Source organism: Eubalaena glacialis, chromosome 1, assembly GCF_028564815.1.
Source record: "Eubalaena glacialis isolate mEubGla1 chromosome 1, mEubGla1.1.hap2.+ XY, whole genome shotgun sequence".
In the NCBI taxonomy this organism is placed as follows: Eukaryota; Metazoa; Chordata; class Mammalia; order Artiodactyla; family Balaenidae; genus Eubalaena; species Eubalaena glacialis.
Genome location: NC_083716.1, coordinates 150643287 through 150657071, shown reverse-complemented (window position 1 = coordinate 150657071; position 13785 = coordinate 150643287). Strand labels below are relative to the sequence as shown.

General features: G+C 32.9%; 1 protein-coding gene across 1 annotated transcript in view; it reads left to right on the top strand.

The window, feature by feature from the left end:
* Positions 1–13785, top strand: part of LRP1B (LDL receptor related protein 1B) — a gene marked incomplete at its 5' end in the record, with an annotated part of 1521642 nt that overhangs the window by 1194209 nt on the left and 313648 nt on the right. Inside the window, 2 exons of the mRNA XM_061199746.1 lie at positions 1421–1610; positions 4848–5052. Coding sequence (XP_061055729.1) covers positions 1421–1610; positions 4848–5052 — 395 coding nt within the window. The remainder of the gene's footprint in view (positions 1–1420; positions 1611–4847; positions 5053–13785) is intronic.

Genomic DNA, 13785 nt, shown 5'->3' with positions numbered 1-13785 from the left:
ATAATGTTCAAGAAATGTAGTTCAAAAGGTTTTTTTTTTTTTTAAATTGAATAGTACATTTATTTATTTATTTATTTATTCATTCATTCTTGGCTGTGTTGGGTCTTCGTTTCTGTGCGAGGGCTTTCTCCAGTTGCGGCAAGCGGGGGCCACTCTTCATCGCGGTGCGCGGGCCTCTCACTATCGCGGCCTCTCTTTGTGGAGCACAGGCTCCAGACGCGCAGGCTCAGTAGTTGTGGCTCACGGGCCTAGCTGCTCCGTGTCATGTGGGATATTCCCAGACCAGGGCTCGAACCCGTGTCCCCTGCATTGGCAGGCAGATTCTCAACCACTGCGCCACCAGGGAAGCCCCAAAAGGTTTTAATATTGTTTTGCTCTCCCACTAAATCCTACTGACCACCAAAGTAAACATTTACCCATCTCAAACCTGAAAACAGCTCTTTTCATCTACCTGTTTTCAGAAGAACTTAATAATTCTTTTGAGATTCCTTACGAGAAGAGCAATAGAAAAGCTCTGCCTGTTATAATGTTAATTTCTTAGTATGACTGCCAAAGTTATATATATATATTCTTTCTTAAATTAAATATGCTAAGAGTACTAACTCTGAGAAAAACAGATAATATGAAGGAAAAACTATAATAATTTGGTTATACTTAAGGATGTACTCAAAGCACCTCTATGAAAAATAAACCAGACACTTATGTCATCCTAGTGATTGGAAACACAATTTTAAGAAATAATTACTTTTGTTTTTCATATTGTCACTTTTATGTATTAGGCTATGGGTACTACCATTTATCTTTTTCTGTCAACATTAAAGCATGCCTTAGCTCACAATTAATTTTATTTTCTTTTGTTTTTGTATCACATTAGTCGAATAGAATAAAAAAAAAATTCATTGCATTAACTTATTAAAACATTCTCTACCATTGTTTGATAGTTGCAAGTGTAGAGTTGTATTTTGGCTTTTTGATACTTTGTTGTAGTTTTTGATGTGTTTGTTTTTCCTTGATGTCTCTAGATATAGTATCAAGAGAAAACTCATTATGATTGTACTTAAATGGTATCTCTGACATATGATTTTCAAAAGCATCGCTAAAGTGTTGCACACTGGATACTTTTTGAAAATTAATTACTAAAATATGAAAATAAAAGAGAGCCACCATTTTCCTAAATGAAAGGCAGTTACTTGATTAAGGTTTTTTTGGATAAGAATATTCAGTCTTTAATGCATGTTTTTGTGTAAACTTCTCCATGAGCAGTTCACAGCTCAGTTTTACAGTGTGTAATCAGCTGTCATTGTAGGCATTATGTAGCATTATATAGGCATCATAATTATTATATTTTTGCTTTTTCTGTTCAGAAGCCAAGTCTTTTGTAGATAAAAGTATAATTTTTTTCTTTTCTTTCCCCCATCAGATGTGGGTTCTGTTGAAGGACTTGCCTATCACAGAGCCTGGGATACATTGTACTGGACCAGCTCCACTACCTCATCTATCACCAGGCACACAGTGGACCAGACTCGGCCTGGAGCATTTGACAGGGAAGCCGTCATTGCCATGTCAGAGGATGACCATCCTCATGTGCTAGCCCTAGATGAATGCCAAAAGTAAGAAATTTGTATTTCTTCATTATAATTGTGAGTCAAAGACTATCAAAATTATGTTAATTTTAAAGAGAATTAGCTTTAAAAATACGGATTTCCTTTGAAGTTCTCTTTTCACAATGCATAAAACTATTTTTTATAAGAGCATTATAAATGTGAATAATTGAAATCTGGACTCTTTAAATGCCAGGCATCACCTCCATGAGAGATGCAGTAAAAGCAAAATTAAAGGATGAAAGGGAAAATAGAGACAATACTGTGATTGAATAGACATTTTTCATATATGAAAAAGACATTAATGCATCACTGATTGAAATGATAAATTTGAAACAAAAATAAAACTATTAACAAGTATTGAAACCTAAAAGGTGTTTCTGTAATTCAATTAAGTAATTTTAACAATTGGGGATCTGTCCAATTGAAATACAGAGGAAATTAATAACAGCAATAGATCTTTGTGTGCAGCTATAATTTCAACATAGATACTTGACAATAGTCTACATGGTCCACATCGGTTTGATGATATATTGTGCAGGTATTTGTAATAATACTTATGAAGAATTCATGGCAAGAAAAAATGCTCAGGCTATAGTATAAAATGTATAAAAAACAAAACAAATTAGAAAAAAGTCATGTTTCGGGGGATGCTATAAAGAAAGCAGTTATATGAAAACTGAAGAATGAAGCTCAGGTTAAGTAGAAAACAAATATGTCTATGGAGTTTCACTCTTATGCAATATGGTAGGAATATTTGTTAACTACTAGAAAGTCCTTTTACTCTTAAACGAAACAAGGACACAGAAATTAGACCAATCTGGTTTCACTGACGAGAAATAGAAGAACTTAGTTTAGGTGTGTTGAAGAAAAATGGAAGAATAAAAAACAATGACTGATAAACACTAACCATGATCACTTGAGAGAAGAAAAGAGCACATGAATTACTCAGTGTGAGAATAACTCAATATGGATACTCTTATAGAACTAGAGATGAGAATTGACTTACTTTACTTAATTAAACATATTTAACTTATAAATTAAGACTCTAAAGTTTGAGAGATGCAGGTGAAGAGAAGGTTGACTCCTCACACAGATTTGGTTACTTAGTTCAGGTGGACACAGGCCTTTAGATGCCTGGGCAAAGCTAGTTCTGCTCACACCACTGCCCTATCACTAGGGTTTGTTGTTGAGTCAGCTACATTGATTCACCAGGAGAATCTTAGGACAATAATAAATATCCTAAAGTTGATCAAAGGAATTTATAAGACAATTTTCAGGTAAACATGAGGGAGATCACTGATGATATTATACATGATTAATTTTAATTGATAAGTGATTTATCCTATAATTATCAGTTACATAGGCTAAAATTACACTTTCATCTTATATATGGTGAACTGTAAATTAGAATTAAACACACTAAAATATTTTAATTGGAAAATTATATGTAATTAAAGTTTAAAGTATAAAAATATTTTTATCGTTAAACATATTAATGACACCTTCAAATCACTTTCATATGTTAGTTGATTAACAGAAATTTTAAAATCAAGTCAATTTCTAGATGAAAGACTACTTGAGTTCAAAACTTGGCTCTGTAACTATAACTAATATTCAAGCTCTCTGGCCTCTGTTTTCTTATATGTGAAAGGGTGAAATTAAAGAAGTACTAATACCTTGGAAATTCTGTAATTCTAAAGCCCACAGTCTAGAAAAATATTGCAAATAAATTGTGTATTTCATACCTCATATTATTTGGATAACTTTTTAAACTAAATTTTTCATTTTAAAAGTTACAGGATGTGGTTAAAACTACCGCATGATTTAAGAAAGTGGAATGCCTTTTTTTTTTTTTTTTGCAAATTTACTGATTCATAGGACAAACTATTTTGACACTTTCTCACTTAGAACACTTTTATGTTCCACAGAATAGATTAAAATGCTATGAAGTATTTTAATAAAGAGCTTAGATGACCCAGCTTTCCCTAACTGGTGGGGGTTATTTTTTAAATTAGCAAGTAGAAAGGTTTTTTGTGTGTGTGTGTGAAGTTGAGTATTGTCTAGTAATAAGTTTTTGCATAATACTCAAAAACCATATATTGAATAATTATGTTGGCTATAATCCTACATTGTCTTTACATGTCTTTACATAGGAATGATATATGCAGTCTTTCTGTAAATATGAAATATTATTCCAATTAGTTTTTCTTTGTATTTATTAAACATATTTTTTCAAAATGTAAAGCAGCCTGCCTGTCAACCTCCCTCCTTCCCTTCTTCCTTTCTTTCTTCCCTTTCTCCCTTCCTCCCTTTTTCCTTCCTTCTTCCTTGCTTCTCCCCTTCTTCCCTCCCTCCCTCCCTCCCTCCATTCTTTTCTTCTTTCCTTCAGTTCAAAAACTGATCTTCAAATAAACTCTTAGAGATACTCCTAAATATAAAGGGGGAGAAAGAAGAGCTGTCTCAGTAAAAGCGGGCCTTGGAGACTGGAACCCTACAGCCTCTCCACTCTTCCAGTGACCTCTAAGGGCTTCCATAGACTCCTAGGCCTTCTTCAAAGAATAGTCTGACAAACACTGATTTAAAATATTCTAGAAAATCTGTAAGTAACAGATACTATGTTTAAGGATTTGAGAGTAACCCCTGGAATTCTAGAAACAGCATTGTAATTTATAGCAAAATCACACTGATTAACAGAGGAGGGAAAAAAGACATTAAAGAAATATAGGAGTTTAGTAGTTTCTCTAAAACATATACAGAGAAGAATGCAGAATTTAAAAAGAAAACCTAGAAGGAGAGAGAGATTTTGATTTTCACCAACTGAAGGAGAGAAGTAGTGTTAGGTTAAGAACAATGTCCAAAATGATAACACAGGATCTGCTGAAACATTATAATAATAAGTTAGAGTATATTTGCAGTTCATAGAAAATTTAAAATAACTATTTTTGTCCCTGATTAAAATAAATCTTTACTATGCATCAAACTGATTCAATTTAATTAAATTACTATTTGAGAGATAATTGTTTTTCAGAAATATTTTCCAGGTCATTTAAGATACTGAGGAAAATATATATGCAACTATAATATACATATTTCCCCTTATTACTAAAACTTCCTCAAGGGTCATAGAATATGAGATAAATAATTTTGCTTCTTTTTAAATAATTTGACATTGCCATGTTTCTACTAACGTTGCTACTGTTAATGAAAAATTTAAGCTATTATCACAATTTTCATTTTAATTAGTTTAATGTTTTGGACCAACTGGAATGAGCAGCATCCAAGTATCATGAGATCTACTCTGATTGGGAAAAATGCTCAGGTGGTGATCAGTACAGACATACTCACTCCAAATGGACTCACCATTGACCACCGTGCAGAGAAGCTGTATTTCTCAGATGGCAGCCTAGGAAAAATTGAAAGGTGTGAATATGATGGATCCCAGAGACATGTAAGTTAACTGAGAATTTCTTGATTATAGATTTGAAAAATGATACATTTGAAAAATACATGCTTTATATGTGCCTAAAATATGCATATCAAGGGATTTCAAAATAGCTAATTGTTTGAACCAATACAACTGAATAATCTGTTCAGTGAAAAACAAAACTGCAGATAATATTTTGAAAACTTTCTTTAAGTGCATTTGCTACCATGGAGACAGTCCAAGTCTTATGGAGAAACAATAACTGATTTTCTCCTAGTTATGAATTGAATTGGTATTGTTAGAGTGATTTGCATAAATTTCATTGTTATTTATAATTTTTTAAAATGTGAAATGAAATTGGTTAGTTGCCCTAGGATAAAAGAACATTAGAAAGTAATGAAATGATCCTCTGTCTGTGTTTGGGTCCTCAAAGCAACCTCAGAAGCTTTGAAGAGAGAAGAGTGGAATTCCTTTCACAGTCAGGCTCATTCTCTGTCTCTTTTCTCTGAATTCCAAATAAAATGTTAATGGGAGTGTCTTTATGCTGCCTCTGGAGAACATTTACAGGAGATATTTAGGGCCTGTAGAATGGTGAACGTCCAGTGCCTCACCTTATCTTATGAGGACGGTAGCCCTTGGCAACTGAGAAAACTCAGGGTTCAGAAGGGTAAGATCTGGGTTGTTACACCACTGGAGGAATCTACCCCAGCCCCTCTTCACCAGTGCATGCTTGAATGACAAAATGATCCTGAGGCTCTTAGCTCTTCCACTGAGTTTCTGGAAGGCCCATCTTCATGGGCCATATTTTCTCTATCACAACTACAGTGCCTTATGGTATTAAAGCAACATAGAGAATACGTATGAATAGCTGTGGCAGTATTTCAATAAAACTTTATTTACAGAAACAGGCAACCAAACAGCAGGCCATATTTGCTAACACCTGATTTATACCATTAAGAACACTGTTTAATTCAATTGAGTATATACCTGTACATATATATCTACATATTATATCTAATATAGATATATATATCTATACCTACATACGTATATAATATTAAATATGTATATATACACACATTATATCATATAGAGAAACATAGATATTTATCTTAGGGCAACTAACTAAATGTATATATACATATATGTGCATATTACATATACATATATTGCCTATATGTATATATGTGTGTATATATAGATGTGTGTGTGTGTGTGTGTGCATGTATGTGTGTGTGAGTTTCTTGAGGAAGGAACAAGTGCGTTGATTTACATTCTAGGACAGGCACCTCATCTAATTGTGGAGTGGATACTTCAAGTAGCAGTGATATAGTACAGTTGAGTGCTTAAGGAAAATTGAAATAATCAGCTAAGATCTGATGAGTTCAGTTTGTGCTAAAGGCAATAACTCTGATCAAAGAATTCTATGCCTAAATTCTTGGTCTATCTTTTCAATTAAAGGCCTAAGGCAAATTACTTAGTCTTTATGAATTTTAGTTTTCCGACATGCAAATTTTCTACCTAAATTTCAGGGTTATTATGAGGATATAGTGTGAAAATATATGCCTCAGAATACAGCAAAGAAATCCTAAATGAACTTAGTGGGTAATGCTTTTGAAAAATAGGTAAATCATTGTCCTGGATATGGTATTATTTTGTATTATGGACTAATACAGAAAACGCTTCTGTAACTCCTCCTAACAACATTTTGTCCACTTTAACTTATTTTTTATATGCATGGTTTTCTTTTCCCTCCTCAGTCTACTGTTATGTATGACACTTATAGCTACTCAAGGTGATCCAGTAATCAGATAGCTCTAATCTAAATAATTCAAAGGCTTTCTTTTGACATTAAAAAGATATGCACAGTTATGATTCCAACTCTCCATTTCCCATCCTTGTCTAAACCAGGATAATTTCTGGCTGGTTGTAGTTAACAATACTATATTGTACATTTGAAGTTGCTAAGAGAGTATATTTTAAAAGTTTTTACCGCCAAAAAAAAACTGTAACTATGTGAAGTGATGGATATATTAACTAAACTTATTGTGGTAATCATTTTGTAGTATATACATATATCAAATCATTATGTTCTATACTTTAAACTTACATAATGTTATATGTAAATTATATGCCAGTAAAGCTGGACAGAAAGATTTCTGTCCTGTAGAGATGAAAATGTTGAGTAGAGAACATTACTTTAAAGGGTACGGGTGTATTCCCCCATACAACATTGATCCATTTTGTCTCAAAGTCAGAACTACATAATCCTTTTCCTATTCTCCAGTAAATCAGCTTTATCATCAAAATTTCTGGTTGGGCCTAAAAATTGGGAAAATATTTCAACATTTATTACGTTCTTACATGAATCTCACTATTTTGCTGGTTTTCCAGATTCTATTGCCAGTGTTGATCATGGGTACCTTGAATTTACCACCAACTTATATACTCTTTGTGATATCCACTGTTTCCTATATTTTAGTCATGATTTTACAACTAGAACTTGTTATCTGTTCCTGAATTCCATTTTTTAATTGACGTGAATTTCTGAATACTTATTACACTTTAAATTGCCTGTTTTCGTGAACAATCAGCTGTTTATATAATCTATTACTAATATAAGCGTAGAATTTTGAGGCTGAGGGTATAACTGAGGAGCTAGGTCATCTCCTATTATCTTTAGAAAAGGTTAAATATGCAATCTGGCTTATGTTTCAAGATTTTAAAAAAGAATATTTCTTGAGGAAGAAAGAAATACTACTTATTCTGAAAAAAATATTCTGGGGATATGGCATAATATTATAAAAGTCTCAGAAACTCTAAAAACTCTTCTATTATCTGATAACTATTGAAAAAGTGGACCAATTTGTCTAATACCCTATCCATTCACTCCCCAGTTTTATATTTTTAATTACATGTACAAAAGTGTGAACAATATCAATTATTAATTTGATTTGTGCCTATCCACTTGAGTTGAAGTCTTGGAAATCAAAGGATACCTTTTGGAGCAGATTTCTTTTAAAATCCTCACAGAACCTAAGAGCTCCTTATCTGAAAAACTTGCATGTAACCAGTTCATTCATTCTAATCTTCATTCGATATCTCTGTACCAGGCCCTTTTGTGTATGTGTGTGTGTGTTTCCTACTATGTCTGTTCCTCACTCCTATATGGTTCCTCTTGGGCAAAAATACTAATGTAATTGATATATATCCATCCAATTACATATATATATACACACACACATATATACATATAATACACATGCATGTATACATATATATTTAAAATAGATCAAGTAACCAACATAATGAATTTTATTTTTACATTTTTGGAATGCACTGTACAAGGCACTGCAGAAATGTGTGATGGGGTATAATCATGCAGTTCAAAAGAATGATATTTAGGAAGTAAAAATAGAGAAGGTTAAAATAGTCTATGAAAGACTTAAAATGCCAAGAAATATAAGAAGAGATGTAAAACATTGTTTAATTTATAAAGTCAAAAAGAACTGAGACAATGCAATATAAATGAGTGGCCAGAGAAATAATAATTTCAGAAAGAAACATTTCCTTTGCATAGATGTATATTTTCTAGCTTTGGATGACACAGATGACCATAGAGCAGTTGCAGAAACAGAGAGATCAGATATCCCCAGGGGAGGTGACAGATTGGAAAGAAGCTAGACATTAAAATCTGAAATATTTGAGAGAGCATCTTCTTTAATGAAAAGAAAGCAAGCTATTTATTAAGTTAATTGATAAAGTTTGGAGAGATTCTTGTAAATCTAGGCATTTGAGCCTACAAAGTCAGTACAGTGCCATTCCTCTCCCAAAGTGTGTTTGAAGAGCCCGTCTTCTCTTGAATATCCATAGGAATTAAACTGTGGTCAAGCACTGTTTTTAAACTCTGGTTTAAACAAAGTCTGATAGGCTTAATTCCTGCATTACACCTTAAAGCCTTTAAATGCTCATGTACATTATAAATCTTTAGAATGGAACACAGTTATGTAGCTTTGTTCTTATCAGGAAATCTTTTTTTTTTTTAACATGTTATGCCATGGGCTTAAGTGTTTGTAGGGATTTGAAAAATACTGATATACTATTTACAAGTCACTTAGTTTATTATAGGAATATTATAGAACCCATTACTAATCAGTAGATTAGGGAAAGAGATCCTTTCAAACATCAAAAGAGAAATCAGAAAAAAAAATGTGTTTTTTAAAATACATTTTCCTTTTCTATTATAGTTATGTGATAATATTTAGCTAAACAAATTCATTCATAGGCTTAATTTCTTTTGTCAAAATCAGAGTTAGATTTTATTTTTCTGTTTCATCTTATAGTGAGGTCATAATAAAATACAAGTACACACAGTTTAAATCTGACCTGTATTGATAAAAATATACAATAATTGGCTGGTTTTGTTTTTTTTAATTTTAAATACACATTAACTTGTATGGTGGTCCTACCTATAAATTTTATTGAGGAAAGCATTCTCTGTTTAACAATATACAATTGAATGCTTTTGTGTGATCTAGTTATTAGGGAAAAAAACAGATAATAATTTCATTCTGTTTTATTTTTATTTCTGTTCTATATCTGTTGTTCCAGTAGATGAAACAATAACTAATGTTGACAGGGGCTAAGACAGCATGATTATAGCCTTTCTCCCTGGTGTTACCCTGTAAGTGTTAATCATTTCTTGGAAGGCATCTGCTACCTGAGTGACACAAACCCTTCCAGAAGAGATGTTGTTTATATTCCTAGAAATTGCAATTGCTGATGTTTCTTACTTTTGACATTCTTTTAGAAACTTTGTCCAGAGGTTTTTGTTTTTTTTTTTTGGTTTGGTTTGGTTTTTTTTCAGAGTATATTCCCAGGCAGAAAAAATAAGTCCTAAGACCTATCTTTAGAATGAGAAGGATACAGGATAATCTGTCTTCTAGATAAACACATTCTGATGACATGAACTCTTTTGACTGACAATAGGAAAAATAGTTTTTTTTTTTAATTAGTCAATTAAAAGTAAGATCAAACACAAGAATATTTGATGTCCTATTTTTTATGGCACCAAATATTTTCTTTCTCCTTATAGAATCAGTTATTTCATTCCATAAATGAATCAAGAAATAGATCTGTCATCTCTCTATCTCTCTATCTATCTATTATATATCTATCTATCCATCTATCTATACCTTCTACCTAATCTGTAAATGTCTATGCTATCTAATCTTTTTGATAATATAGTTTTATTTATGCTATGAAACCTAGAGGGCCTGAACTCTGAAACTTATAGAATAAGTTTTGATGCCCAGGAAAGTGAATTTTCTGACGACATGTTAAGTTTGAATTAGTCCATTCAAAACCATAGCCTGTCACCAAAGAAAAGGCAGTGTGGTTTCAATTTTTTTAAAAATGTAAAACATTTTAATTTAACAATTTAAATGTTTGATTTAAAAATCAGTGTCAGCATAAGCAGTCACTAAAAAGTTAAATGAACTGGAAATTTTTCCACCATTAACTGGAATAATCCAATATTATTTCACAAATTAGGAAACTCAGGCCCCAAAAGGCACATTAATTTCTAATGTTCCTGTGTCCAATATCTAATGCCAGTTATAATTCCCAACTCTCTATTAGAGCCAATATTATTATTATTATTTATTTTGTTTATTATTATTTTATTATTATTATTTATTTTTTAATTTTAATTTTTTGGCCGAGCTGTGCAGCAGTTGGGGATCTTAGTTCCCCAACCAGGGATCAAACCTGCACCCCCTGCAGTAAAAGTGTGGAGTATTAAACACTGGACCACCAGGGAAGTCCCCAATGTCCCTTTTTTTAATTTAAAAAATGTTCTATAACATTCCCATTCCTATCGAAAATGAAATTTTGTATTATATCTATATATAGGTAGATAACTTTTCAAAACTCAAATTAATATCTCAGTATAAGTAAACATAAATAAATATAAAGTAATTTATAATAAAATAGGACATATTCTAATATGTAAATGTGCAAAAATAAGAGAGAAAACATGAGGAAGTGATCAAGATCTTTTCACTTATGCATAGAATCATCATGAATGTGACAGCTGTGAAGGCAGACTCATATCAGGTGTGTTGTACTGGATACTCAAGTACTGAGAGCAGTGCTGCCTTGGGTGATGTATTTTCAAAATTGGAATGAGTTCTTGATAAAATTCTAAACAAAATGAAGTGAAGCCATCCCTCAATTTACATGGAATGTGACTGCCTCCATTGTACATCACTAAGATGGAAAATTGTTTTAAATGAAACATGAAGAAAAGTCTCCTGACAGCAAGTGATCTTTCCACTCTGTCTCTAATGCCTCAAACACATGGGATGCTGGGCCTATCAACAGCTAGATGGACCATAGCCAAGAAGGAAGAGTGTCTGTTTGTTAGTGGAAGCATTCTGTGAACTTGAATTCTAACAGATGAGCCAATGGAATATAAGGAACTGACTGTATCCATTGTCTGCTGTATAACAGGCATGCAGTCAGGTATATTACAAATGAGTCCATTGACTACCAAATCCTGTAGGGCTGCTGAAAACTCAGGTGCTTTATTGCCTGTGATGTATCTTTGAATTCAAGAGGCACCATTCAATATTCAGATTATTATATCCAGTATTATCTTCAATACATTTCAAGTGTCCTTGGATATTAAGTTATTCAAATTACAATCTGAACTTAACAACTTTCTAATATTTAAATAATCTTAATAACTTTCTAATGTTTAAGAATAATAAATGACTAAATAGAAATGTGGTAAAAAAAAGGAAAGAAGAAGACAATATAATTCTATGAATCCATTAAAAATGATGACATGAAATATACCTATTTCATGGGAGATTCAGTATCTATGAAGTGAAAAACATAGACTGAACAAATTAACACACTATCACCCAGTGAACCTGGACATTGTTGTTTTACTGTATGAAGTTCTGAATCTTACTGAAGCCTTTTGTCTTAACTGGCTTTCTCTGACACCACTCTGGCAGAGGAAAGTAAGAGCTCTTGCCTTGTTACTGTCAGGTGGAGGAGGAAGCCTAGGTCCCTCACCTAGCCTCTGTTGACACCTGAGGCAGAATTGGGACTTCTCTACTTCTGGATGGGGATGTGAGTTCCAGGTCCCCACTGGGTCTCCACTGTCACCACTGTGGAGGTGACCTCATTACCACCGGATGACATGGAAATCCAGATTCTCCTCTGTGCTTTTCTGACACCACTCCAGTGGGGAGGGGGTGGGTATGGCATTACTGCCAGGTGTGGGTGGAAGTCCAGTCTCCCCACTTGGCCTTTGCTGGTGTAGGTGTGGATGGGTCACAGTTTTTTTGTTTTTTTTTTAATGTGGTATTTGCCTAGAGTAGAGCAGTTATACCGTCTAAAATTTTCTGCCTTACTAGTTAGAATCTTTCCTGGTCTTTTGGCTTCAGAGAGCAGGCTTCTGTTCTTTTCTGTGCATTTAGCATTTTGGCATTTCTGGGTTGCCAGCTTATTCAGTCCCAAGTCTGGGATATATGAGGCAAAAATAAAACCCACGGAACTCATCACCATGTTGTTCCTTAGTCCCAAGGTCCATAGCTGGGCTGCTTTCTCCTCTCCACCTTTCAGTCTTCTTATATTTGTTTTATATGTAATTTCCAGGTTTTTAGCTGTACTTAGTGAGAGGAATCCAGAAAATATGTCTACTCCATCATCCCAGAAGCAGAAGTCAGTGTGCTTATAGATTTTTAGAAATTCAGAATAGAAAAAGGATATGCCTCATACTTATTGTTTTATAAAATATTTTTAAAGATATAAGCTATGTTCTACAAGTCTCTAAAACAGCAAAATGTTTGTCTGTGTATTGACAGTAGATTTAATTGAGGTAAGATTTATTAAATCACACATGATGTGACATGATTTACTAGAATCCAAAGACATTGAAACACTGGTCCTCCATGTGAGAGAAACAAAGGTTGTAGAAATAAAGATGATGAATTGTGTTGTCTAAATTTTATCATCTCTAACTCTATGATGTGTACACATTATCACTGAGTGAATACAATAAAGTACATATGGTGATTATGACATTGCCAAATACAGGTGCCTGAGTGAGAATAAGAAGGGAGGGGGAAAAATGTGAAATTGGTGTTAGATTAAGTTGTTTTAATTCCTGGCTCTGGTTATAAAGAGATGTGTGATCTTCAGCAATTAAGTGTATCTTTTTGAATCTCAGGCTCTATATACTGAGCTAGGTTCAAAATTTTCTTCGAAATTTAACCTTTTATGACTCTACCATTGGTTATGTGGAACTCAACTAGATCAGTCTTTGGATATATCTTTTCACACATTAATATGCATAATAAATGATGCCACATATTATTTATTTTAACAAACAGTTAAATTTTAACAGTTTTAATAACAAAAGAGAACATACTCCCTTTCAAGAAGCAGTATGATGTGGCAGAATTTAACAAGGTTAGATTGTGGAAATAGACATGTATTTGAAACTTGCATCCTTGACATATTGTTTAATAAACGTGGGGCATTTTCTTAACCTTTTTGTGCCTTAGTTTCTTCTGTAAAATAGGACTAGTAGTTTATGCCTCACAGAGGATATTTTGAAGAGTTAGCTTTTATTATATGCAACCTGTTACCTGACAATAGTCAACAAATATTAAATCTTATAAAACTCCCCTTGAATAACGAAAATTAAAAAATAAACTAAATTAAAAATTGTATAATGAT